The sequence below is a fragment of the Blennius ocellaris genome (assembly GCF_963422515.1).
Source record: "Blennius ocellaris genome assembly, chromosome: 15".
Taxonomy (NCBI): Eukaryota; Metazoa; Chordata; class Actinopteri; order Blenniiformes; family Blenniidae; genus Blennius; species Blennius ocellaris.
In genome coordinates this window covers 9,243,536-9,271,105 of record NC_137664.1, presented here as the reverse complement: position 1 = coordinate 9,271,105, position 27,570 = coordinate 9,243,536, and the positions used below count along the sequence as shown (strand labels likewise).

Sequence of the window (27,570 nt, the reverse complement as noted above, 5' to 3'; positions counted from 1 at the left end):
CCATGACCAGAAACCAACAGTGCGCATGCTTGGCACAGAACAGAAGACTATACCAGAAGCTTTTGTAACATTTGTGTTCATTCTAAAGACAAAGAACACAAAGAATTGTTCTCTGCTGTAGATCATCACTAATATTACAGCCAGGTTTAAGTATTTTATTTTGATTTATTTGTATAGGATGATTCTAGATTCCTTATCAGTCTTTTTCTCTTCAGTGTTATAATCAATTCTTGCCTCATAAGACATCTGTTAGGATCTAATTACTGTCCCGAGCTGTGATGCTGCTCCGGAAATTTGGATGAATACATTTGTATAACATTTTGCTAACTAATTCAGCACAATATCGCTGGCGAGCTAACTTTAGTTTTCTCTGTTTATTGAAATTATTTTTTTTAATAAAGCTTGTAGCTTTGCAGGGCTCAGGAAAATTTGTCTGGTGCACATATCAACCATTAAATTGGAGGAAAATGCTTTTTGTTATTGATATTTTTGTAATACTATGGGAGATAATCAATGCATATGTGTTTGTGTGTTTCCTATAACAGCACCAACATGCTCTGTGACACATTATACCCTTAGAGCATAATAATTAGACATTTTATGATAAGTACTTCATAATACATACAATGCATGTTGACACTGATACCACTGTGTAACAATGCATGTTGCCCAAGATCACGTTTCAGAGGTGAGTGTATTCTGATACAGCTGTAACACAGTAATTATTTAGCACAAACATACTACAGTTGCAAGACATGTGGTGATATTACCAATTCCTCCCTGTTCTCCTTTCAACCTCTTCCAACTTAATCTAATTATTTCCTCTTTTCTTGTACTCTGAAGCGCTCAACATCTGAAGTGACAAAAATATACAGTAAAGTGCGTCATTGATGGTTTTTTTTGTTCTTACTCTTTCATCCCTCCTCTTTCACTTTCTTCTGATGCATGTGAAAGGAGGCTCCTGGTGATGAAACTGTGTCATCATGTCATCACCAGAGTCGTGCTCGCAGCTTAAAGACGCCCCGAAGCGTCCTTTCTCTGACTCCTCTGCCAATCATGTGTACAGAATACGTTCCTGATTGGGTGGGGGTGGTAAGATCCCTTAATCAGTGATGTTGATTTATTTTATCATAACTAGCTTGCAGTGAAGACTGAGATAAGCTCTGTGTGTAGCATGCACTGAGCAGATGCTTGTAGGAAGTGGGTGCTATGGAGAGTTACTGTATGTGCATCTCCACTTTGTGTTGGAGCCACGGAGTTGCAGTGCAAGTGTGACTGGAGATGCACACTTATAGAGGGGATGTCCTTTTTACTCCCTTACAGTCACCTGGATGTTGTTAGTGAATGACTTCATATGTAAACACAGCTGATGTCGGCTCCATGCTGTTCTGTCTTTTACAAGTGACAGCTGACTACAGAACATGATTCAAGTGATCTGTTTAATTAGAGGATGCCTGTAGGGATGTGTCCTCCGGAGAGAAGGTGCATGATTCACAGTCAAGTAAAGTGATCCGAAAAGGGGAACATGTGAGCCCACTGACCCGGGTATCCAGTTCACTGTGTGGGAGCAGACAAGATGGTGGCTTTAACCACATTACCACATTACACTGGATAACCAATGAAATCTCTTCCGTCGTGAGGCTCAGTATGTCAAGAAACAAAACATAATCATCAATTTGTCTTGAGTTTTTTGGGGTGCCAAATTAAAGCAGCTCACTTATACTTTTTAGATGTATGTTAAGGCATTGTGTTTTATTAGTTTAACAAGTGTCTCACACAAAATAGTATTTTGTAGCTGAATGAAGGACATCCTGCAGATATTACTGTTAGCAGATTTCATTGACAACAAAAGGCACAACTCATCTTCTACTAGTTAGAATTTTTCATCTTGAAAGATCCACTGATTCCCCAAATATTGCCTGCATCTGTAGTAAAAGCAATACACGAGCACTTGTACCTTCAGTATGTTTCTTTTTGACATTATTTCTTTTCAAATATTAAAACTTTGCCTAGGAAAAGGCTTTCCCCTGACCACCAGATTTTTTCCCCCACCCCTTGAAGCTTTATGGCGCCCCCCACGGGAAGTCCACACACTTAAAAAACTAAAAATGAAGCATTTCTATTTAAAGTACAAGCCAAACAATTGAACATGGATACCACTAAATTGTAAATGACAGAAAAATGTGATTCCTTTTCTTATTGATTTTTGATCAAGGGATATTGAAGTTGCTTTTTGGGGGTGAATAAGTATATAGTCATACTCTAATTGACAAATTGGTCACTTTAGAACAACTCTCACGGTATTTAAACCTTTTCAAATAATTTATAGTAATGCTTTCATACTTGTAAACATAATAAGTAGACAAAGTAAAGTCATTCTGATGTGAGATAGGAATCATCATGTGTACTCCAATTTGCCTCTTCAGCAGCATATACTTAAGTGCCAAAGGAGATTAGTGGGCCTCTGTTTACAGACGCTTTTAGAGTTGGTTCACCTGTCCCAGAATAGGCAGTGCCAATGCTCTGTGCCTTGAGGCTACTGCCCCGGTCTCATGTAAGGACACAGGTGCATAATCACTCACACACAGACACAAACGCTCGGGAGGTGTGCTGAATCATGAAGTGCTGAATCATGTGTGAGGTTGAAAGCGAGAGCAGAACGAAAGAGAGGAAACAAAGGGAGGAAGACAGTGTGGGTGTTTCAGTTTGCCATTTCATCTGTGCATCAACAGTAACGTTGTTGAATGATCTTTTTTCTTTTCTAGATTGAGCTTCGTGCTGTACCTCAAATTTGTAATGCGGGAGTGACTATATGGGCAATTTTATAGTATTGGTTGTGGTTTTGTTGACACACGATCTTTTTAACCTGCACTTTCATTTTATCAGCAATAGCAGCAACACCTTAAGCATGAATAAGAATCTATAAGAAAAAACATACAATTCATTATTCACAGTCAGGAGCAAATGGCATTTATAGGAGGATAATTAAAAAGAGCCTGGCCTCATTAGCATGTTCTCTCAAATGGCATTTAGTTGTAGGACACACATACAGTAGCGTGTAGCGGGAACGTGAAGAGCTGCAGGACTCTGTTCTGTGAAAGAGGCGTGCTGGAGCAGAGCCGCTGGTTGATGACTCTACACAACTGCTTCCTGTTATGTGATGCGATTTGATGTGGTTTGATGTGATGGGATGTGAGAGGCTGCGGATTGTTGTTGGACTGTGTCATGACTGTGTGTGAGTGTGTGTGTGTGTGTGTGTGTGTGTGTGTGTGTGTGTGTGTGTGTGTGTGTGTGTGTGTGTGTGTGTGTGTGTGTGTGTGTGTGTGTGTGTGTGTGTGTGTGTGTGTGTGCATCGAGATAGTTCTTACCCCGTAGCCTTGACGTGTTAAGTTGCAGCTTGGCAGCACAATGGAACATTTATATCACCAACAATATATTCTCATGTCCAGATGACTGTTGGGAATCAGAATCACATCTTGGGTTGAGTTTCAATTAGTTTGTTTTTTTTTTTACTTTTTTCACTTCTGAGCGGATGTGTCAGCTCAATTTGCTGTTCCACAAAGCACCCACTGCAACGACTAAACAATGGGTTGTTTATTTAATGTTCCAAAAAGAAGAAAGACAGGCCTATAGAGCAGTGGAAAGCAATGTAGATAGATAGAACTAGCAGATGGCGGTAGTGCAACTTTATGGATGCAAACTGTCGTTAAACCCAAAAGAAGAAGAAGGACAGGGTGCATAGTTGTTGTTTTTTTTTTTTGTTTGTTTTTTTAGAGTGTGCAATTATTCTCTTTCACTTCAGGGTATGTTGAGGACACTGAAGGGACAACAAGACGTTTGCACTATTCCAGATAAATTCCATGCCTGCAGATGCGCATGTTATTTATCAAATGGTGGCAGCAGCCTGCAAGCAGCTCGTATATCACGAGTGACAAAAAAAGAGGAGGCAGAAGTCAGGTTGACTGTGTTGCTCCAATCACAAGAAGGTGAAGGTCTGAATGGGTGTTTCTGCACCCCGAGGAGAAGCTGGAAATGTTGCAGCTGTGACAAACTTGATGTCCCGGTGATTGACCACCACTTTTTGTCAAGTATCTTCAATGTAGTCAGGTGAGGATTCTAAGGCATCAATCACACTGTTTATATTCTCATTGGCAGCCCAGATCAAGACTAATCTCTCTGCTTTGTGGCTTTTAAAAAGCTACTTTCACAGTATCTCTCTGTCATTGTCATTGAACAAAGTTTCTAGAATTCTGTTGGATTCTAATATTATGTTTCTAATCCTGTTTTGTAATTCCTTCATGAGTTATTTGGGAACCATGGAGCAACTCTGTTTGTGTCTGCAGAGTCATTGATTTATTACCATTTGAGTGTTTCGTTGACTTTAATGGAGTTAATTGTACATCCTCTTATGAATGAAGTCATATTTTTGCTGCCCTTAGTTATATATATATATATATATATATATATATATATATATATATATATATATATATATATATATAAACTCATATTACAATTATTCTCTGTGGTCGTACTGCAGAATTCTCAAAGGGAACTATAATGAGTGGCCTATGGACGCAAAGCTCTGTCAACAGCAACATAATTCCAATATAATAAAAAAGCAAAGTTGCTGTGATCTTTGTACATATGTTTGGTTTTGAATCTTACAGCTTGAATGAAACATTTCAAACATCACACAAAATTAATAAATGTAGCAAGAAATAATGTTGTGTGTAAATCCTAGCATTGTCCTGATAATACTGACTAATAACCATATTTGGATAAACATGGTGCAGATGCCAATGAAGCATGTGTATAAGCAATTTTTTTTATTTTTTTGCCCAGTGTTACTAAGCACTTGGCTACAGAACCGTGAATTCACTGCTCCCTCCTCTTCACTTTTGCATTTTTCATCAGTCTCCAGGCTGCACCGTGGTGTTCGCGCATGCTAGGTTGCATTTGGTTCAGCAAGTCTTTTAAGCATCAGCTTATTTTTGGAAAACAGCCAACAGATTATCATCTCATATAAGCAATGTCGATGTTCGCATTGTTTATTCAGATTCGAGTTTTTGATAAGATATCTTGCAAAGCCATTTTTAAGTCTAAATCAGATTTGTCTCTTTGGATTAGGGCTCTATTATTGGAGGATGTTTGTATTATTTTGGTGGTCCATGGTATCAACAGATTGAGGAGCCCCACTTTGTACAAAGCACTGCAAATCATTGGAAGTGAAGCAGGCCTTTGTTGTCTCGTGTGTGGGAGTCACAGCATGAGGGAGGTTAAAGAGATATGTCACATGTTTTTATATGTAAGAGTCTGCTTTTTACATGTTTGACATTTTATGAGGAAGGAGTTGTTTTCTTTCCTGTTGAAGACACCATGACTGTCGAGGTTATTGACTTTGGAGTGAAAAAAAAAGAAGAATCAGGCTTTAGAGTGCAATGGGCAAGTCATAACACGAACATAGTTACTTGAGTAGACTTATCAGTTACCTCTACCTGAGTATGTATTTTTATTGCTACTTTGTATTTTCACTTTCCATATCTGATCACACATATATCTATGTACTTTAAACAGATGTGTTACTCATTTCACCCTCTATCATGAATATTCAAAGAAACAGGGAAATGATCAAAGCAGCCAATACTTATCTATACTCAAAATGCATAAATGGAAGTAATCCTGAACGTGCAAGTTACATCAGCAATGGTTGAATACCAACACTTTATGTTGCGATTTCAAATAGAAAAAGTTCTTCTGAAATACAGGTTCTGAATGGAATTCATAATATTTAGGTAGGTTATTGCATTTATTCTTTTAAAAGGTAAGCGTCTGACTCAAAACTGTCATAATGGCATATCTATGCTGAATAACAATAGCACAAAACAAAAGGTACGATGTGCTTACATGGGCACATATGAGTGCATATGGGTCTCCTGACCACTATCATAATCACCAAAAGTATTTTCCTTTTGCCAAGTCTGAATATTAGTATCGGTTTAGCTGAGCTCAGGATTTAGCACTGTAATATTGCCTAATGTATAGTAGCTTTATTGCGACTTACAACTCTTTCCTTCAGTGCTGCAGCTGGCACTTCAACTTGGGCAAAACACACATCTTCTTGTCTCTCTCTGTTCATCTTCCTTCATTCACCTACTCTCTCCCTCACACACGCACACTCGCGGCTTCCACATAAACAAGTGGAGTTGCACAAAACAGCCTAATGGACTCCTCCAGTCCAATTTTGTCAAGCAAACAAAAATGAAGGACAATGCTTTTCTCCCTCTCATGTCGCCTGAGCTCTTGTCGTATCTGTTTTAAGGCACGACTCCCTGACGATGAACATAATGTGCCTTGGATTGTGCTCTTGCTCAGCTCACTAAGGGAAACTCACTCTTGGCCCACGGGGTGGAAAATCCCAGACTCCACTGCCTGGAAGAACAAGTTTTTCTCTTCGTTCCCTGCAGATTTAACCCATTTTCCTTTGCCAAGTCACTCAGTGCTCCTTCTGTTGGTAGTTCGTGTTGCTAACTGCTATAGAGAGTGTTAATTGCTTGACCATATGGTTTAGAGACGAGAGTTAATTGTCAGACCCATGATGTTAAAGTAGATACGAGTTTATAGCTTTAAAACGCACTGTGGCAGAGCTGAGCTCTATTTCGGTCTTCAATTTATCAGTGAATAAATGGATGCCAGTCGAGAAATGTTTCCACAACACATCCAAGTCACAGTTAAATTAGAATGTTTTAGCTGAATCACCACACTTTTACAAAAAGATTTGGGAGGATTTTTAATAGGGTCAGATGTTGATTGGGATTTTGCCATTTAATGAAAAGAAATAATTCATTTTAAAGGTGAGTTCTTATTTTGTTAAATAAAATGTGTTACATTTAGCCAAATCTATAAGATCATAAGCAATTTAAATGCTATAAAAAAAAACAAATCACTTTGATGTGAAGCCATTATTCACCACGCAAGCAAACTTAACTTTCATTTTTTTATTGATGAGATGTACTGAACTGAAGTGATACAAGATAGCTGGCGTTGCCGTTGTACGCTCTGCTATCATGTGACTTGCACACATCATTATGGACATGATCTTAGGTTTCTGCAAGTCTGCTTTTAACAGCACTGGCTTTACAGGTGATTCCGTATCGTACTGTCACTGCAAGCTGATGTATGACATTTCAAATGCTGTATACTCCTCCACAGGGAGTACCTCTATAGATCTCTCTCTCCGACTCACTGTTTCCCCCTCTATTACTGTCACTGTCAGTCTGTCTTGCAGTTCAGCCTTTCATTTGATTTAAGATACAAGCCGATGTGTCTGCACAGTAAAGACAGAAGGGCATGGAGAAAGAGAGAAAGGATCTGAAGAAAAGGATGGTATATCCAGGCAGGAGAATGAATTTAATGCTCTGTAAGAAAATAAAGAGTTTCAATTATATGTATCTGCCGTAAAAAGATAAAGGAAAATACATTTTATGCTGCACAGATGACTGAATTTTTTTCCCTCTACTTTCAATTCATAGCTGTAAACGATACATGCAGTGCCCTCCAACCACTGCCATCTCCTGTTATTGAGCCCGGGGGTGTAACTGTTTCAGCAGCTCCACAGCAGTCAAACTAAATGTACATCTGTCTTTCTCCCAACAACTGCTGCTTAGTTTTCCCCATATTATTTGTTTTCAAACTTATGTCAGTGTCCATTATTTAACAACATTTCTTTCTCTAATTTTGATTATCCTTCCCGAGCTTATTTTTTTAATAAATAAAAGTAGTCAGTAACAATGGCTTTGATCTTTTGTCCATCCCCGTGGGATATCCCCCCGCGTAGACAAGTTTCCCTCTGCTCGGTGCACGGTACAGTAAGCAGACAGATGACAGTTATAGTCTTGGGAGGGGGCTAAAGAGATAAGTGTGGAGATTAGGCTAATCTCAGTTATTTTTGTTGGCTGGGATGTTGGTGGTGGTTACTATGTGAGTGTGTGTGTGTGTGCGCGCGTGTGTGTGTGCGCGCGTGCGTGTGTGTGTGCGTGCGTGTGTGTGTGCGTGCGTGTGTGGTATGCAGGGGTATGTGCTGGGGTCAATCGGAAGGTGGACATCGCGTCCTTCTTGCAGGATACCAACTTGCATTTATTTCTGTCACTGATTCCATTCATTGTTATAATTCATCATTAAGAGAAATGGAGAAAAACTCCTGTTTAATGTTGAGTCATGCAATAATTTGTTGAGCCAAAGAAAACCAAAACAATTATTTGATTACCCCCCCCCAAATTGTTTTTAAAGTTAATATATTGTAAGCTTATTTGAGATCAATTTTGAATAACTATTAAATAAGATGAAGTGTAAAGCCTTAGGGGCCGCAAGGTGGTGCAGTAATTTAGCTCACATTAATCCCACACTATAAAACCACTGCAGCAATGAAGGATGTCCAGTCTTGATGTTGAATAGATGGGACCATAAAGGGTTTGAAAAAAAAGATCACTGAAATGGTTACGGGATGATTAATATTGTTGCAGCTAATGGTCTGTCAATCATCTAATTGAATAATTGACCGATCACTGCAGGCCTAGCTGGCATCGACTGCTTGTGCACGTGGCACTTAACGATCCTGTGGTTATTTAGAGGAGCACCACCGTTTGTGGCAGACATTCTGTAATGATGCCTTGTGCTAATTAATTAATTAGTAACTACTGAAGCATTTAGGCTCCTTCATCTTTCACTTCCACAGAGTTAATGTTGTGGTGGACGAATTTAGTGGAGCACCCTTCGTCCGTCTGTCACAATGACAGCTGTTGCCATCGACAGAAATCTGCTTGTTTACACGAATCTCAATTCAGGCATTTCTCTGGTATGGTATAGTATTACACCACAATGTGTGCATTATTATGGATGGCCATGTGTGACCACAGTGTTGATAGGATTACGTAGCTTATCAGCTGTAGTCATGATGCTGCAGCTAACACAGGAAGCGGTATGTGAGACCAGATAATATGCTGTATTTCCATTGTGACTCAAACAACTGATTATAAAATCACACCACCTTTGTTGGCATGTATGTTGTGTTGTTCTACTATTAGAGACAGCAGAAGTTGAGTTTGAGCCTCAGAGGTCACAGTGAACAAATGATCAGCTTTGTGAGGGAATTAATCTGAAATCATACCACAGGGCCATTGGCGAGGGCGTGTCTTGGCTGTGCCCTGTAGTAGGAAGGGTCCATCTTGCTGATGTTTACTTGAGCACAGCAGGTCACCATGTGCAATCCATTCAAATCCCTCCTGCTCTCACATGGGCACTAATCTTCCCCGACTGCCTTCTTAGCGCAGCCACGACTTGGACTAAAACACCCCTCCTTCCTCCTTCGTCGTCTTCACTCCTCTATGACCTGTGCAAAAAACTCATCTGCCTGTTGCCTGTCTCTTTCTTTCGTTCTTTCTTTCGTTCTTTCGTTCTTTCTTTCTTTCTTTCTTTCTTTCTTTCTTGGAGCTGCATTTAAGTCAATTGCTAAAAGCACAGGGCTTCTAATGTTTCTCATGGAAATGTTCTGTAACAACACATGTTCCATATATATAAAATGGAGATGTGAGACAACACATAATGACAGGGTGAAAACAACAAATTTCTATTTTCCACAGTGTGAAGTATGACGCATGAAAGAGGTCACTTGTAGGTCAAACCTGTGTTCATAACCCGTTTCTGCTGCCCCAAGTGGCCAAAAAGCCCATTTCGTGCAGGCTGTTTTAAATCACAGAGTGCCTGGTTATATTAAGAGATTATTTTCAAAAAAATACCTCTTCACAAAGAGAATATATTAAGAGACATGTATTGTTCATTTATGCCAACTCCTCATGAATTTCATATGCAATTTTTAAATTTTTAAATCATTTACATGATGAATTTTTACATGCTCAACTCATTTGTGTCTGTTTGATAGTTTTCTGTCTTCAGTCCTTTTCAGCCCTTCATTGTAGAACAACTGACTGGGGTGCTGATGAGTTTTCCTGCATACTGTTGGCAAAGTCTCCAAAAGAAGAAGAAAACAAAAAAGAATTCCCATGGCAAAATAGCTATTTCATTGGATACTCTCATGCTTGTGAATGCTAGGTCCACACCTGCTGTGTTTATTTTCTCCACAGTTTTCTCAATGCCCTGTACTACACATGCGCAGGTGTTGCTGTTTGGACTATAAGTACTGCTCTTGTTGGGAGAGTTCTATGTACATGATTTATTAGGGCTGAGCTGATGTTATTTTGTTACCACTGCTCAGGTTACAGGTACAAATCAATAGAACATTCTTCCATAAATACACTTACTTGTTCTTCTCGTGCACTCAGCCTTCCCCACACAGATGGGCTTTTATAAAGCTTCTCAATAATTTTTTGGGGGGGAAAAAAAACGTGCATAAATTAATGACATACATTGTAATTGCATGTATTAATCCCTAAGATAATGTTGTATGATTACACTACAAATAAAGCTTAGCACACTGTTTTGGGTAAAATATGTCCAAGCACTAATAGAAGAAGTCCAGGATTTTTATGTAACGTTTCAAATTATGCTGAAAGCCAATAGGCGCGCAGTATTTCCCAACAATCCACCAATGAAGTACTTGCAGAAAACATCATAAATGTGATCCCTGTGGCTTTATGAGCCCCCCCTGCCCCAAAGGATGCCGACTCTGCCAATGCAGCTCTGAATAGTAGAGCGCAGATTAAGGCAGAACAGAAGTGTTGAGGTTATCACGCTCGCAAGACCAAAATAGACGCAGAGCGGGTGAGACAGCGGGCAAAGCAGCGAGGCTTGCGGTACAGTGAGATGTGCTTAGTGCAAGAACAAGAGAATAATGCTGACGGACACAGAAGTGATGGGAAAAAGAGTAGATGAACGGCAGCGGTCTTGTGGGAAAGAGCTGCTTGGGCAGAAAGAGTATTTTTCACTCATGATTGACACATTACCGAGGGATTCGTTTTCCAGTTAAGTGAATCCAACGATTGGTGGAAGTACACTGGAGGAGGGCCACTAGTTCCTCATGTGTCTGTCAACACCACGAACTCGGCTTGTTTCATTTTATTCAGAGTTTATACACATCTGCAGGTGATGCGTTCAAACCTTCAGCTGATTGTATTTGATGCTCAGTAATTTGCATCTGCTAAGGTCACGAGGACACATTCAAACATAGGTAAATTAAATGTGCCACAGGATTTGTATCAAAGTCAATGCAGAGAAAAAAAAGTATTTGCGACTTCAGAATAAAAATAAATACATACATACAATGTTGGATAATCAGATTAATAGATGAATTGGAGTTGAACTAAAACGTGATGGCGGGTAAGTGTGTATTTCAGTCTCAAATGTCGGCCTTCTGCATATATCGCTACAATTCTGCAGTTCACAGCTCATTTGTGTCTGGACATGATTTATGTGACTTGTCAGATAAGGGAGAAATACAAAACACATTCGATTCTCTGTGAGAACCTCTGCAGACTGGGAGCGTGGCAGGATTTTGTGTGGGATAAGTCCGCATGTTAGAAGTGCTTTGTTTTTCTGACAACTAAATCAATATCCGGAAGGATAACTGAGGATGTGATTGTGTTTTGTAATCTTTTGTCTATTGTCTTCCCACTGATAGTTCAGAGATGAGCCGCGTGCAGTCGTGCAAAATGATTGGAAAGTGTATATAAACGCAGCACTGTGGGGTTTTTTTCTTTTACTTTATTGAGATGTTTTTTTTTATCAATATGTTTTCTTTATTTATATTTCAGTAAGAATACTTTCATTCTTTACTTAAGCAGCAGGAGTTGAAGCAGAGTGGCAGAGTACTGTTGCAACAATTACTTAATAAAAGCAGGATTAGCTTATCAAGGATCTGATTACTCTTCCATAGAGAGCCATGCTTTGCTGGCCATACACAGTGCATGCGTTGAAGAGATAGTGCCGCCTTCTTTAAGGTGTTATTTTATTAATAGATCACTGCTTGTTTTCTGCACATTTAAAGATCCCATTGATCAGTACCTACCTTTTAATTAAGTCTATGACTGCAAATTGCTGTTGGGCCTCGTTACCTAAATGTACTGTGTCTCTGCTCAAGGTTCAGAGCTGTTACTGCAGACTATATTATCACACTTTTTACAGGACTTTGACATGATGTAGCAGTCTTCTTCTTTCCTCTTCTTGTGCAGTCTAGTCTATTCTCGTCTGTATTATAAACAGATCGCAGACTGATTAGCTTCTCAGAGCATACAGTGTGTTGCCTGAAGCTCTGAAATAATGCCAACCCCATTTATGTTTATTTATTGCTGAACTATACTTACATCAACATGATTACACAGTACGCATTATAGTCACATGAATTAGCATTACTTCCAGTAGGCTGCTCATCTTTGAAGGTGAGTATAGCTTTGGAAATATAATTTTGTGTTGAGTATAGCACATTTAGGCTTCTGTGCAGTTGCCTTTGATAGCTAAAAAACTTTTTCTTTAGTGTTTAGTAGAAGGGAGACATCAGAGGAAAACCCCAGATTTGCCCTGTCCCGGGGAATTCTCATTACATGATAATATGATTTTTCAAATCCAAGTTCAACTGTAATTTTGTGATTAAGGAAAACCAGCAGAGATCCAAAAGGAGATTTACAAGACGATGTTAAGCAGGAGAATTCCAGATTTTCCTGGAAGCAGTTTCGTCATCCCTCAATGTAATAGCCAGTGGTGGATTTAATCCCCTCAAATTAGTCCCATGCTAATCCTCACTAACCTCAAACAGAGGTCACTCATGTCCAATTTGAAGATGTATAAAGAACACTTTGTAATTGCGTGTTCAAGACCCACAGCTTGATGATGAGTAATTCTCTAGCATGCTCTTTTCTCCACACATCCAATTCAAAATGTCAGCCTAAAGTATACATCAACCTGACAGACTGCAGTCACGTAAAGCTTTCAGAAGTTCATATGAAACACATGTTGGGTCACATGTATGATTGTCATTGATGCATGCAAGCTTTCTATTATGTAAAATGTTTATTAATTTAAAAAAAACAAACATTAAGTCAACTTCTGGTGCTGTTCTCTTCTCGGAAAATCTTTTTTTATGTAAGCATTTAATACTTGACAGGTTGGTATTTTGTCTGTGTACACGCTCATAGATTTAAACAAATGCACAAAGGCCAGATGTGAATATGTGGCTTGCTGATGGGATGTAGCCAGTGTGCGACTTTGTGTCACTATCATATCACATCTTGGCTGTTTGTCTCTGCTGTATTAGTGGATTATGCTGACCTATGCCCCGGTCCGCAGTCAAATTTAAGCTTGATGCACTTAATTCTGAGCTTATATTTTGCCAATGCCAGCTGAGAGCATTGGCAGTGCTTTTGACTCTCTTTCAGCTACCTTCAGCTACCTTCTGGTCTCGCAGTTTATGAAAAGTTTATGGTGGCAGTACATAAAGTCAGATCTTTAAAGAGGACAGTTGAATTGGTTTATTGACTAGATGATATCTTACTTCGATGCAATGTCTCCGTCATGGTCTTTCTTTTTCATTTGTGATCAAAGGGTGGAAAAGAAGTTGATATGTTGTGGCACGGAGCATTTTAAACTACAGAGATGGACACAAACACCAGGTCACAGTTACAGAATCAAATCAATACTTTGACATAAGAATAGCTCGGTTCAGACCACTGTGCCGCACAAATATAGCCTTGGATGACAGCACGTAGTTTAAGCTGGATGGATCCTGCAGCTTTGATCATGCAGAGATGTGATCACAGTGTGAGAGATTTGTTCTGTAAATCTGATGCAGAATACGTCTCCAACTCACTTCTGAAGTGCAGCAGATGAGAGTCATGGATCAAATCTATGAAAGCTCCCGTCCATCCATTCATGCTGTTCAGATTCTCAGTGGACGAGAGTTAATCCCTGCTGACTGGTGGAAGGCAGGTTACACAATATGAATATCACCAGTCCGTCACAGAGGAAACAGACAGACAACCACACAAACATACATTGACGCATGTGGGTAATTTTATAGTCACCAAATTACCCGGAGTATTCTGTGAAAAACATTCAAACTCTACACAGAAAGGCCCGTTGCCCAACCAAGACCCTTTCGCTATGAGGCGAGAGTACTTAACACTGCACCTAATTTAAAGCATTTATATCTTAATCAAGTGCTGTGTGTTTTGTTATGTCACAGTCTGTAAAAAAACCCAACTAAAAAACATTGCAGCAGTTGAATCAATGTACAGAAAATCAGCATTGACAAAGTTATTGACATTTTCTAACTCTCCAGCTGGAAAATCAGGTAAAATCTTTACCGTGAGTGTGGAGCACATTTCATCAAACCCTGATTACAACAGGATGACCATCTGACTTGATAACTGACCAAGTTTACAAGATGCAATGACTTGATGACAGATTTAGTAAAAACAGTGTTTTCTGTGTTGTGGTGAATCCACTGACAGAACATGCTGAAGGAGACATGATAGCAGCAGAGATATTTGTTGATCTCTTCTCTTCATTAACATGGTGCACAAACAGACTGCTGTCAATTCGATAAATACTCAGCAATGAGCTTAATATTCGTATATTTTGCACATCATATAAAATGTCAAGTCAAAGAGTTTCACTTCTATCAAAACCCTGTGCAATCTTGATACATTTAGGGTTAATCCTCTTTCTGTGTGTTTCTTTAATATTTGTTTGAGCTAATCATTATCACAAGAGGTCAGATGCACTTAATTACTGGATCTTGCATAGTCATATTGTACAAATGCACTGTAATCCATGTCATTACAGCTAATTAGAGATATAACTGTATGAAAAATGTAAATCATGGTATCATGATATCATGATGGTCATGAAGAACATGGCCTTGGTTGTCAGGGAATTTGTCACAATGTTACATTACAAATAGATTGAGTACCTTGTTCGATTAGACAATGACCATTTACCCCATATGCAGTATATAGAGTCACTTTAAACACACACACACACACACACACACACACACACACACACACACACACACACACACACACACACACACACACACACACACACACACCCACACGCACGCACGCACGCACGCACACACACACACACACACACACACACACACACACACACCCAAGCACACGTTTTATTACACGAGCAATAAAATTAAGTGAAATTAAAAATTAAACAGGGAAACAAACACAAGCCTAAAATAGAATAAGTCAGGAAAAGGTGATAAAATGGTGATTGATGAAGAAAACAGCTGATAAAATATACATTAATTTACTAAGAATAAAAAAATGTAAGGAGGGGGATGTCTGTAAGTCTTTTTTTATATTTAAAGATGTAATCCATAGTTTTAACCAATAGACTGTGTACTGTATTGCACATCAACAGTTTAGTCCTTTCATCATTCTGTAATTGAAAGAAAGTGATCTTGTTTTTTGTTTAATAATTTGTGCCACAGTGGTTTTCCCGGATACCTGAGTGAGCGGTGATCTACACCTGGAGCTTTATTTAGTCAGAACACTATTAATAAACCACTACCTTGGGGCTTTGAGCTGCCACTAGTAGACTTTTCTAAGCCATGCTCCAGAGATCTAAACCCAAACAAACCCCCCATTGTGTTAATGAGTTTCTACATCTCTCGTATCTGGCCTCCATGACTCAGCGTGACCCAGAGGTCACAGAGGCCTTCCAGCAAGACGGTCCCTGGAAATTTGTGAAACCTTTCTGCAACCTTTACTTAAACCACCTTTTCACCTGATTTGTCCTGAAAACAAAACAAAAAAAAAAGAAACTGTGACCTTATTTTTCAATCTTTCTACTGTTTTTTTTTTTTTTTGGATATCTTTAAGTTGAAGTGAGAAAGTGCAGCCGAACGACTGCAGAATATTTGCAATTCAAAGTGGGTCCAAGGTGCTGCTTCCTGTTTGCAATCACGCAGGATTGTGTACCTTTACTTACCATTGTATCTTCCTATCTTTGTTTGCCTTTGGCCTTTGTCTGTTGATCTGTCATGTTATGTCATCCGACTGTGATGAATGTAAATATACACTCACACGTCGTGAAGGAAAAAGTGAGCGTTATACTAAATTAGGAGTAGAGACGTAGGCAGCCGAAGATACTGGGTGCCGTCCTGTAAGCCCAGTGGCTAATTTTAGTGTTTGAGGGCAGTGCACTGTATCTCCCTGCGGATGAGACGAACCCCAGAGGGATCTGAGCATGAGCTCGGGCTCTTGTTCTCGCCTCTGTTCTGCTTGTGGACACTGTCCTTTGTGCAAAAAAGGTTACGGGCTGGTCACAATGGACTGGGGTGGGCAGAGGAGGATTTCAAAGAGCTTTTAAAACACCTGGGGTTGGTTGGGATTTTAACATTGCATACAAATGGCTCAGAATTGTGGCTGTGTAAATCCAGCTGGATTGGCCTTCAAAAGTGACAACAAGCTGAAAAATCGAAGAAAAAACTATTTTCAGGATATCCAAGTCCAATTCATAGGAACAGGAAGCACAATTAAAAAAAAACAAAAAAAAAAACCTAAAGCAAGAAGTGAGATTAATGAGACTGACATAGAATAATTCATCTTGTTTATTTTAATAAACCATCACCAGGATAATTAGAGCATTATTTCATTATTTGTACGTATATTCTCTCCTATTACCGGTCTTACATATATTCATAGATTCTTATTTTTTTAAAGGTTGCAAGTATTACTTATTTTTTCCCCTGCTCTTTATCATTACAGAAACAAACGTTGGGCTCTTATTTCTATAAAAATGTCTCACTTTTTTCTAAAAAAACGTATCATTTATATTGGTGAACCAATTAAACTGCAATCACACTTGTGATGAGTATGTCGGGTAATTTGCGATTAATGTAAAGTCGTTAACCTAAAATAGATAGTAATTACCTGTGAATTTAAATATCTCAATTCAACAATCTGGGAAATGGGGCGGATTTATAGTGCAAAACGGACCAATCACCAGTTGTGTTTCCCCGCATTTAACTTTTTTTAAGGAGAGGAATGGAGCTCCAGCGTGGGAGAGATTAAGGAATAAGTAACCTGGAAATAAGTAATGGGTTTCATATGCTAATGAGAAGCGCTAAATTAGTGCCACAACCAACCAGGCGTGAGTCAATTCTCTCCAGCCAGATCGGATGTAAATGAAACCGCATCTCGCTGCACATATGCTTACTCACCCCGCTGATGACTTTCTATTCTGAAACGTTCGTCCTCTGAATTAAAGAGCCTCACCAGGTGTAACAATTGTCCAAGCACATGGAGTAGAACACACACACACACACACACACACACACACACACACACACACACACACACACACACACACACACACACACACACACACACACACACACACACACGTATCACCTAATTATTCTCGAGGTCCCACCCCCATTCATCCCACTCACTCTGCTTTACCTATGCTGAGCTGCATGTATGTGTTTCTTTCACTGTCAGTTTGTTTTGCAAAGCAGCCATGTTGAATTATGCACAACTCAACATCTGTGCGTGCGGACACACACACACACACACACACACACACACACACACACACACACACACACACACACACACACACACACACACACACACACACTGTAGCCACAAAATTCTTTGGTGGCCCCAAACAGGCTCACCATGCCCTCAACTTCAAAGGCGACTTTGTACTTTTGCAAATGTTTTAAGTGTCTTTTTTTTAAACTTTTTTTTTGTCTTTTTGTTGCTTTGAAATACCAATGCATTTGATATTTTAGATGTACTGAAGATCTAAAGTCGGAGGACCGTCAGTGTCGGGCTATCGTTTTGTTAAAATTGAACATGAATTTGGTGCAGTACCGTAGTCTGAGTGAACATGGAGAAAGTCTCACTGAATTCTCCCTCTTTTTCTCCTTCTGTGTTTCTCTCTGGCAGATTTTCCATATGACCTATGACCTGGCTAGTGCTGTGGTAAGAATATTTAATTTGATAGGGATGATGCTGCTCCTGTGTCACTGGGATGGCTGTCTACAGTATCTGGTGCCTCTCCTCCAAGACTTCCCCCCTGACTGCTGGGTGTCGCTAAACGGTATGGTTGTAAGTATTGCGCTTTTTTTCTTATTTGTTTGTTATTTTTGGAGTCACAATTGTTTATCTAATGCGACCTTCCAGTTGGAACATTTGCTGGGCTCAAAAATTCCTCGCTTGTTGCTACAAACTAGGAAACATTCGCTTGTCAAACTTCCCATTGAGCCCATATGCAGTTTACAGTGATTCAAGCGGCAGATTTACCACAACGAGACATGGCGAGATCTGGAAGCAATGGATGGTACATCTCAGAAGTTTGTTAGTTCTATCCGTGCAACTGTTAAGTTTGGCTGATTTTTAATTTGGTGGATTAAATTTGTTGTAGCTAAATTAACAAGCAACAAGTCACAAAATAAAACAGTTTGAAAAGTAGGTTTCAGCTTGTAGTTAATGCAGATGTAGAGAAATATACATTGCAGCATAAGAATGAAGCCATTTAAAAGTAAATATATTAAAGACCAATTAGATTAGTCTTGACCTTCAGTGTGGGTATCAACGTTTGCAGCAGGAAGGACAACTAGTGTAAAAAGTACTGGTGGTGACACTAAAAAACAAGTAGCGAAAGGGAAACCTCAAAAGTATTTCACCCCGATGAAAGCTGTATTAATATGCAGAGGTTGAAATAGTACACATATTCTTCACCTAAGTCAAGGTACAAACGAAGTCAAAGTGTCTAAAGTACTGCTTCAATTAGTTCACTCAAGAAAAAGTTAGTTTACATTACTAGAGGCTCTCAAAGTAAAAGAAATTGCCCCGTGAAAGTAATTTTCTCCAGCTGCTTCTCCTCAAACATTTCTAAGGACACTTATGGGGCCTGAGCTTTCTGCCATGCCGCTCCTGGTTCTCCTTGTCACGAACGTGACATCCGATATATGCCTTCTATCCGCGGTCAAGTCTCCGTCTTGTCCTTCTTCCATCAGCTGCACACTGATGAATACACCAGAGGATCATGTTTTCCAAGTGTTATTGTTGACCATGGAAAGACATGCAATGGGACAAGAAAACACTTAGGAATACTTAAAAAGGAAGACAAACTGAAGCGGGGTGCTTGGTACGTTGACCGTGATCGACACGCAGTGCGGGTGGAAAACAGAAACGTGTCTCAGGCTAACATACAGGCTGTTGCAATTTTATGAAGTAATTCATTGTTGTGCTCCACGATTATTGTTGAACAAGCTGTGTGGTTGATCATGTGATGTCACACGGAAACAATGCAGAAGTATTTCTACAGGGCGTCTATGCCTAATGTTTACAAATTTTCTCGGTGTCACACAGGTTGAATCCACATGTATTATTGATAGAGGATGCCTTGTTTGCAATTTATGACTTTAAAAAGACACTAACTGTAAATTAGTTTAGGAAAACAGCCCACATTTGTGTTATCAATGTTGTTTGAATCCAAAAATATTCTATTTAATTATATTTTTGTAAGTTGATCATTTTGATCTGGTAGTCTTAAAGTAGGTGTTGTACTAAAATGACAAAGAGAAACTTGAGAGATGCCATAAAAAGAAATAAATAGTCGAGGAAAGTACAGCTACTTTGGATATCTATTCCAGAAAATGTGCCTTTGTTTTCAGTATCAGTACTATTTTCCCTTTCTACATGTGTAATTTATGCACAGCTCCATTTTTTTTCTTTTTTGTGGTTATCACTTTGTAAATTGCAGAACTTGCTGAAATACTACAAATCAAGCACAGTAACAGTTTCGTCCGCTGCCACCCAGCGTGAAGCTGACTGTGATGCTGTGACAGCTCTTCTCTGTGAGCTATCATTAGAACACGATTATTAATCACAATAGGAAAAAAAAGCACTAAAATCTGAGTCTGTTGCGTAAAAAATGAGATTCAGCTTGTTGGCGAGCGGCTGTATCTACAGTGAGCTCCACCGTGGTATAAATATGCAGAAACTGTGAATTCATGTAGATTATTAAAACAGTGATGCTGTTAAACTGCTTATTTTTAATTACAGCATTTAAACACTCCATGTGGCAATTTCCTCTACGCCAGCTCACAGTATTCACAAAAAAATATATGGGAAGACATTTAATGTGATTGTTATTGGGGGACAGATCAGACAGAAGCAGTTACATTGGCACACACACATTCTGTTCATTCTCAAATGTTCCACGTGTCTGGTTTAGCTTTTCTTTAGCGAGATTTAATGTTCACAACAAAAACTGAAGTACATTTGTTTTCCAATTTGCGTTTGAGTCGGTTACATTGGTTTGTGTTTGCATATTAACACCGGGCAGCACATAAGTTGCTCTATCCAGGTTCAGCCATTACATTATGACCAGAGATAGGTTAACGGAATGAAACTGGTATGAAACTGGGACCTTGTAGTAATTGATGTGTCCACAAAAGAATGAATGAGTGGAAGAATTTGCGTTTGACAATAACTAAAAACTCACAAAGACATCAGATGTCTGGAGGAGTCTACAGTATGCTTTCACAGTTTGTGGCAGTTTTAGCAGCATAACATTGCTGATTATTGATTTTTTTTGCTGTGAAAAAGGAACATTTAAGACATTGTGAGTTCTCCTATTCAATTTCAGTAAATAAGTGAATGTTTTTTGCATTGTATTGTAGGGCAACTGTGGTGTTCCCTATGAACACAGCTTCTGCTTGTTGGTTTTTTCCATCTACCTCAGGTTATATATATATTTTTTTAGATATGTTTTACTGTATTTGTATTCCTCCCTTTCTTTTTCTTAATTCAGGGTCAAGCGGACTGTGGTTGCTCCTCTCGTAGTGATGTGATAGTGTGGAAGTGTGTGCAAGCCTCCCGGGGTCACACGGATAGTAAATACTTGCCTGGAGAAGTCTTCGACATGGCCGTCTCCCTCTCTGCAACAAACATCCCTGAACTCCGCATGAACACTGACTGCTCAGAGGCATCAGGCCCGAAGTGCAAATGTCAGCCTTCTTCATCATCACAACTTCGCATTCCACTCTTATTTTTGCTTGGAGGCAATGAGTTGCCTGAGTGAGTTCAATACCAGCGAACATGTGTTATTCATCCAAAACAGACATTATCCATCTCTGTTTGCGCCTCACAAATTTGCATCATTTAATTCATCACATACCATCATAGTTTACGTTTACTAACTGGTTAGCGATCTGCGCAAAATTAGACCAACCCAGATTTTTTGAATCTGACTTTGATCACCGTCACTCATCCATATTTACTTGCAGCTAATGAAACTAAATTATGAACCGCTCCTTGTATTTGTACTGCACGACTGCTGCTCTTGTTTACAGTGAATCGGAAACATTTCCTTTCTTGTATGCAAATCAATATGAAAGGGAAGTGGTGTAAAAGGTTAATTTGCAGCCCCCTGTGTGGCACGATCATTTCCACCGTGGAAAGCTTGAGCCATGGCTGCACACTGCAAACAAAGGCTGAAATGTGCGCTGTTGATGACGATGACTCATCTAAACTCTCGTTAAAATGACAATTAAACAGATCCCTTATAGAAACAACAATACTGAGATGTCTCTGATGTCCTCACAGAGGAATCATGTTTCCATAGATGTGTCCTGACTGCGACTGCTTGTCTGTATGTGCAGGCTAACAGGGGCTGTCAGCACAGGACACTAAATGGACCATTTTGAATCTCACCTGTCACGTCTCTTTTACTGTTAAATAAGAATCGCCACGCTGGACATTCTCAGAGATTTTATGAACATGCAGGTTATGCTTGAGAGAAGCAGTCGGCTAAAACTCTCGATGCTACTTTCATGTGCCATGTTGTGCATCATTATTTCATTAGATAAACAAAATGTATTATCAATCAGGTCTCTTTAAATTCATTAATGAGTAGCAGGTGTTTGAACCAAAGGAGTGTTGGTAGTTGTGTACAGCATCCTCTTTAAAAAAAAAAAAAAAGTAAAAATTCTCTTAACTGGACTTAAGATCATACATGTGTTTTGATGAGGTCTCACTGTTTGGCTTACAGGTAAAATGAGTGAAGAAAACACTAAAAATGGATTCTTGAAATTCACTGGTCATTGATGATTGTGACCATATTGGGGGAGAAACTGTTTAATTTGTGTTATTTCTTCATACTATAGACAGGTGAACAGACATGAGTCCAGTAGAGCTGTTTGCACCAGTATGCACAGTGATGTGGAGAAGTAGCAACACCCAAAGTCAGACATATTTGAACTATCAAATGCCTGATCCTTCCAGAATAAGTGTACATGTGTACTTTACTAAAATATAGAATGGTTCATATTTTAAGGTTTTCTTACTTTTGGTTTGATGGCATTACATCTCATAGATATCTGTATGAATCTAATTGAAAAAAATATCTTTCTAACATTATTTAGTTGATCTAACCATGAAGATAAATGTAAATCATACACAAGCTTGATGTTAATTTCAAGTGGCACTTGTGTTATAATGTCACATGAATGGAAAGCCAGGGTTTTGCTTGGGATCAGATGTCTGATGGGTGAAAAATGTCAACAAAGGTCATCTTCCTTGGGGTGTTCTTACTTTTTGATATCAGCCAACGGAGCCATCTCTGAAACGGAGCAGACATTCAGAACAATGGAAGTGCATCATTATTACAGTAATTATTTTCATGCAAATTTCCTGTGGTTTTTGTGCTAATTTCTCCCTGTTTTCGTGATGACTCACAGCATTCATCAAACTAAAATATGCAGACGCTCGTTTTCACAAAATGCTAAATAATGACTGCAAATAATACAGTTCCTTCAAGTTCTATACAGGAGACATATTGGAAGTAGAAAAAAAATGCATAAGTGACTAAAAGCATAAGGCACTGTAGAGGATTAGTTCAGACCAGCGAGCATAGTGTTACTGACTATGATGTGCTAGAATGAGCAATTTTGGGAGTCCTCCCTGTGGATCTCTGCAGTGTTCGAGGCCTGTGTGCTCACTCCGGTCTGGCAAATCCAAAGTGATAAGCCCAACCCACATGTGGGATCCCTCTTCTCACACCATCACAATGCATTAGCATTCATAAGCTCACACACGCACACGCACATAAAAGAAATCTTGATAAGATATAATTTCTTGTGCTTGCTGAATTGTATAAATACACTGCGCGTTCCTCTGACCCGTCGGAAAAGAGGTGGTCAGTGGAATGTTGCCTTTTGCATGTTGCACGATGGAGTTGTGTCCACTCTAAGAGTGATGGCTTTAAATTTGGATTGCGCCACATTTTTGTTCCGCTGTTGTCTCTGTACTTTGTGTCTCCAGCTGTGAGGAGAAGAGTGAGGCCAACGAGGACTGCAGATACTGCTGAGTGGTGCAGTACAGGGTGTAGGGCTGTTATCTTCTTGACTAATGGCCTGAGAGTAGCTTCTTACTCTTTAGAGGCTGCATTTACTTAATCACTGGACGAGATAATGCTGCTATCACTGTGTTGGCTCAGGTCAGTGAGTGATTGGCTGCTGCATTTGTCTACATGTAGCACATGAAGACATGTGTTTAGGAGCATGTGTGTTTTAATGAATGTGTGATTGCTGTTCTCAGCCAGGATCACATTAGGAGAGAGGCAACTGAGCAGGATCCTGCCGAGTATTTATGTCACAGAGATGATTAGAGGCGAACAGATACTGTAGGTAGACACACTCTATAACAGAAAAAAAGACCAGACTCGCCATTGTCTTCCTTTAGCATCAGTCACCCTTCCTTGCTTCTTTTATCCTTGGCCCACCCACTACATTTCCATTTATTTCATCCCAGCCCCCCTGAATGAGTCACTTCCAAGAGCAGGGCTCAGGCCAGAGTTTATGAATTAATCAGACTTTTTGTCTGTCCTTTTTCACATGGCACTTCCCTCAACAGGAATGCACTGCTGTCAGTACAATGTAATGCTTCCTCTGTAATTCTTTTGTGGTTTTCTTGGTTTGTTGTTTGGTGCAGAGTAGCCTTCCTTCGGTTAATTAAAACTATTGTGTGTTATGTTTAAGCCGGGTCTTGTGTGATAGTAGGAGGGTTTAATCTCTCTATCGTCGGTTTTCAGAGGTTTTTGCAGGACACTTGAAAAAGAGATTTTCCGCTGAACCTTTCAGAGATGAGCTGAGGCTTGTACTTGGTGCTTTAGTAATTTTAAGAACTGCGAAGGGATCAAGCTTTCATTTACAGCCCTAAAACTTATTGCTTTATCTATGTAAAGTTGTTGTGGATATTCATGAGGCACAAGACTGCATAGGATAACCACACCAACAACAAGAGCTAATAATAACCAGTCAAGAGACGATAATAAGGAATGATTCAAATAAACAAAATAGCAGTTGTCTGGGAGGGAGTGGGGGGTTGTTAATTTTCTGTTTTTTGTATTTTGCTAAATGTAAATTTAGTGGTGTCCTTTAAACGTTTAAAAGGAGTGTGCATGCTCAAGTGCATGTTTTCTGTTTGAGGAAGCCACACACACACAGTTTATATCTGTTTTTATGTTTGTTTTTAAACACCAAAGAGTTGCTATGCCAATTTTTTTGTTAGTACAGCTGATGATAAAGGAACTAAATTGAACTAAAACATTGGTACTTCTAATGCTGCTTGCTTTAATCTTATGAGGAGAAAACAGTAAAAACCACGTGTCCTTGCTTGGGACTGCTGTAGATGGTAAGCATGAACACACACAGAGGTAAGGCCTCCTCTTGCCAGCTTTCAGTTTAGTGGCCATGCATGCCTGCAAACCCCCAACTTCCTCACTTGTGTTCAAACACTGCTGTGCCTTCTGTGCACTCCCAGGAAGAACAGCTTGTAGTTTGATTATGTAATTGGAAAAAAATGAATATTGTGCATCACTTTTTTTTTTTCCCATGCAGGGACAGCTTGTCGGGTTTTAGAGATTTATATGACTGAGTAATTAAAGTCATCAGTTAATGTGGATGTTTTGCTCATTCAGCTACTTTCTTTCTAGATATGACTATAGGTACAGAAGGAGAGGATTCAGTGAAAAACATAAATGTAAATTAAAAAAAAAAAAACTTCTTGGGGCTGAATATGAAATCTAGCACTGACTCAATAATAAAATATAATTCGTACATGCCAAATCTCACATTTAATTTATGCTGCAAAGAAACAAGTAAAGCGAATGAATCATCTGAATACACATGAGAAATAAGTCAGATTTGAGAGATTACGAGTACGAGTGTTGTTGAGAGGTCGTGTTTCATTTTTTTGTGCTTTTTTTAGAGAGGTGCTTTGCATCCTGTTCGTCTCATAGTTCGTCAGTACCAACAACAACCACCGCCTCTGGGTGACACTCAACACTGGTGAATCATCCACCATAGCCTTCTCGGTCACATAACCAGTCACATCTTGAGTGAGGGAGCTGTCAGAGACACGATTTTTCGACTAACACTTCGAAAATGATGGAGAGTTGTTAGCTGTACAGGCGTTCTCTCAAACACATGGCTCACTCAAATTAGACAAACTTTTAAAATTGCTGTTATTTTCACACTAGTGTGGAATGGGACTTGTTTTAATTTGAATTGTAATGAATTGTGTGAGTTATGATTTGCTCTGCTGGGGAGCTGCTGAAAGATGGATATTTAGCCTCTGATGTGACTTATTTTACCTCATCCATTGCTTAATTATATTTGTGGACGGGAGAAAAAAGCTGGATAAATTGAATACATCTGCGTGCGTTAACCACATGTATTAAAATCCAGGGGATTGTAGGCAACAGAGAAACTATACTGGAACCGGGAACTTTATGGGAGAAATGCGTCAATCCAGCAATGACTCACTCTGCTCACAGAAAGCTTTCACGACATGTAACAACCCTAACAACCAGGCAGTATTCCAGACTGCCTGGTTGTCAGGCTCTCATCACTTTTTTGTCCACTTTAATTCACATTTCTACCTGTGCTGTGATTGCTACTATAAACAGACACAATGCATGTCCAGGCAGTGCTTAGAATTAGTGCTGGCTGTAATCATTTTACATTGTCCAAGTATTGTGAGTCACATACTGTAGCAGCGGCTAACATCCAAATCCAGGATAACAGTAAAGTAAAGAATGGAAGTGTAACAAACTCACTTCAGCTCTGCTTTTTCTTCCATATCTCACATTTTTGTTTATTGCAGACTTCTGATAATGTGCATGAATATTATTACAGCAATGCTAATTCATAAACAATGATTATCTCCCTGCCACATGAAGCTGCTGCTTTTAAAAGTTTTGCGAAATATAATAATTGCATTTCAAGTGGTGTTAAACTGCAGAAACATTGTATTGCTCAGAAGAAATCATGGATCCGTTCCTGCTGCAATTTTGCCCCCTGCTCACATATCTCATAGTAATCCTCTACAACAGGCTGTGTCAGCAGCATTGCTTTGTAGTCATATTGTCATATAAAACCTCTCCTGCTATGCTATAGGAGTCACAGAGATTTAAGAAAACAGCTGGAATTCTTTTAGAAAATCTGGTTTGATGTAAATTTAATGTAAAGTCTGTAATCCTAAAACCCAGGAATATGGATAGATGTTTAAACAGAAAGATATTTTTTTCTTTCCCGACACTTGAAGAAGACACATGTGAGTTTGCCATCATTACTATACCTGCAAGTGAAGCCACGAGATAAAGTCAGTGATACGCTCAGTGCCACTTCTGCGTGTTAGATTTATATGTGCAGTTTTCGCAGAATGTTCCAACACTGAGCATCGAAGGAATACATGGATACCACATGAATTGCCTCATCTGTTTCTGCTAAGTTACAACTATAAAATCAATGTCCAGTTTGATAAAAGCAAGATATTTTTCATAGTACTGCATCAATCACTCACCATATCCAAACTACATTGATGCATTTACAGTTTAACTGTACCACTTTGCACAGACATTTGGATTTCTGATATTCTTTAGCAATTCATTCTGAAATCTGCATCAAAATCTTCCCCCAGTGTAGCTCCTGCCTCACATGTTCTAAATATAAACAAACATCAGATTATGAAATGACATCTGAACACTGAAACACACTCTGATGTAGATCTCCGAGCCGTTTTTTGACCCACACCGCGATGCCCCGCAGGCATTTCCTGCTGGATCAGTTTATCTGTGTGCACCAAACACGTGCAGAGGCAAATGGCACAAGGTGAGGTGAGTCACTCCAGTTTATGTGATAACATCTGGCAAAACTAGATTTCTCTGCTCCCTCATGCTTTGAAAAATGTCAACACAAACACTGTGTGGTGTTGCTCAGTAAACAGCCGCCCACCTCCTCAGTCACACGCATGTGAAATGACATGTAAAGCTCCTGATCTCACACATGGTGTTTCATCATTTCTGTTACATGCAGTAGATTGTCTGCGTGTAAATAGATAGTATGCCACAGCTGCATGAATTGAACAGTGGCTTTTTGATATTTTAGACAATGTTTATGGTAATGACAACTGTGATGTTTACCATAGAGGTTGTTGGCTCTCTACACTTCTCTTTTTTAATCGGAACTTGCTATCTCTTTGTACTGGACTTCATTTGTCCATTAAACTGGCAAGTGTAATCATT

General features: G+C 39.3%; 1 protein-coding gene across 1 annotated transcript in view; it reads left to right on the top strand.

Annotated features, from left to right (window-relative positions):
• The window catches only part of hcn1 (hyperpolarization activated cyclic nucleotide-gated potassium channel 1), a gene marked incomplete at both ends in the record, with an annotated part of 68,295 nt that overhangs the window by 12,066 nt on the left and 28,659 nt on the right, over positions 1-27,570 (top strand). The window contains one exon of the mRNA XM_080510125.1: positions 17,922-18,083. Coding sequence (XP_080366251.1) covers positions 17,922-18,083 — 162 coding nt within the window. The remainder of the gene's footprint in view (positions 1-17,921; positions 18,084-27,570) is intronic.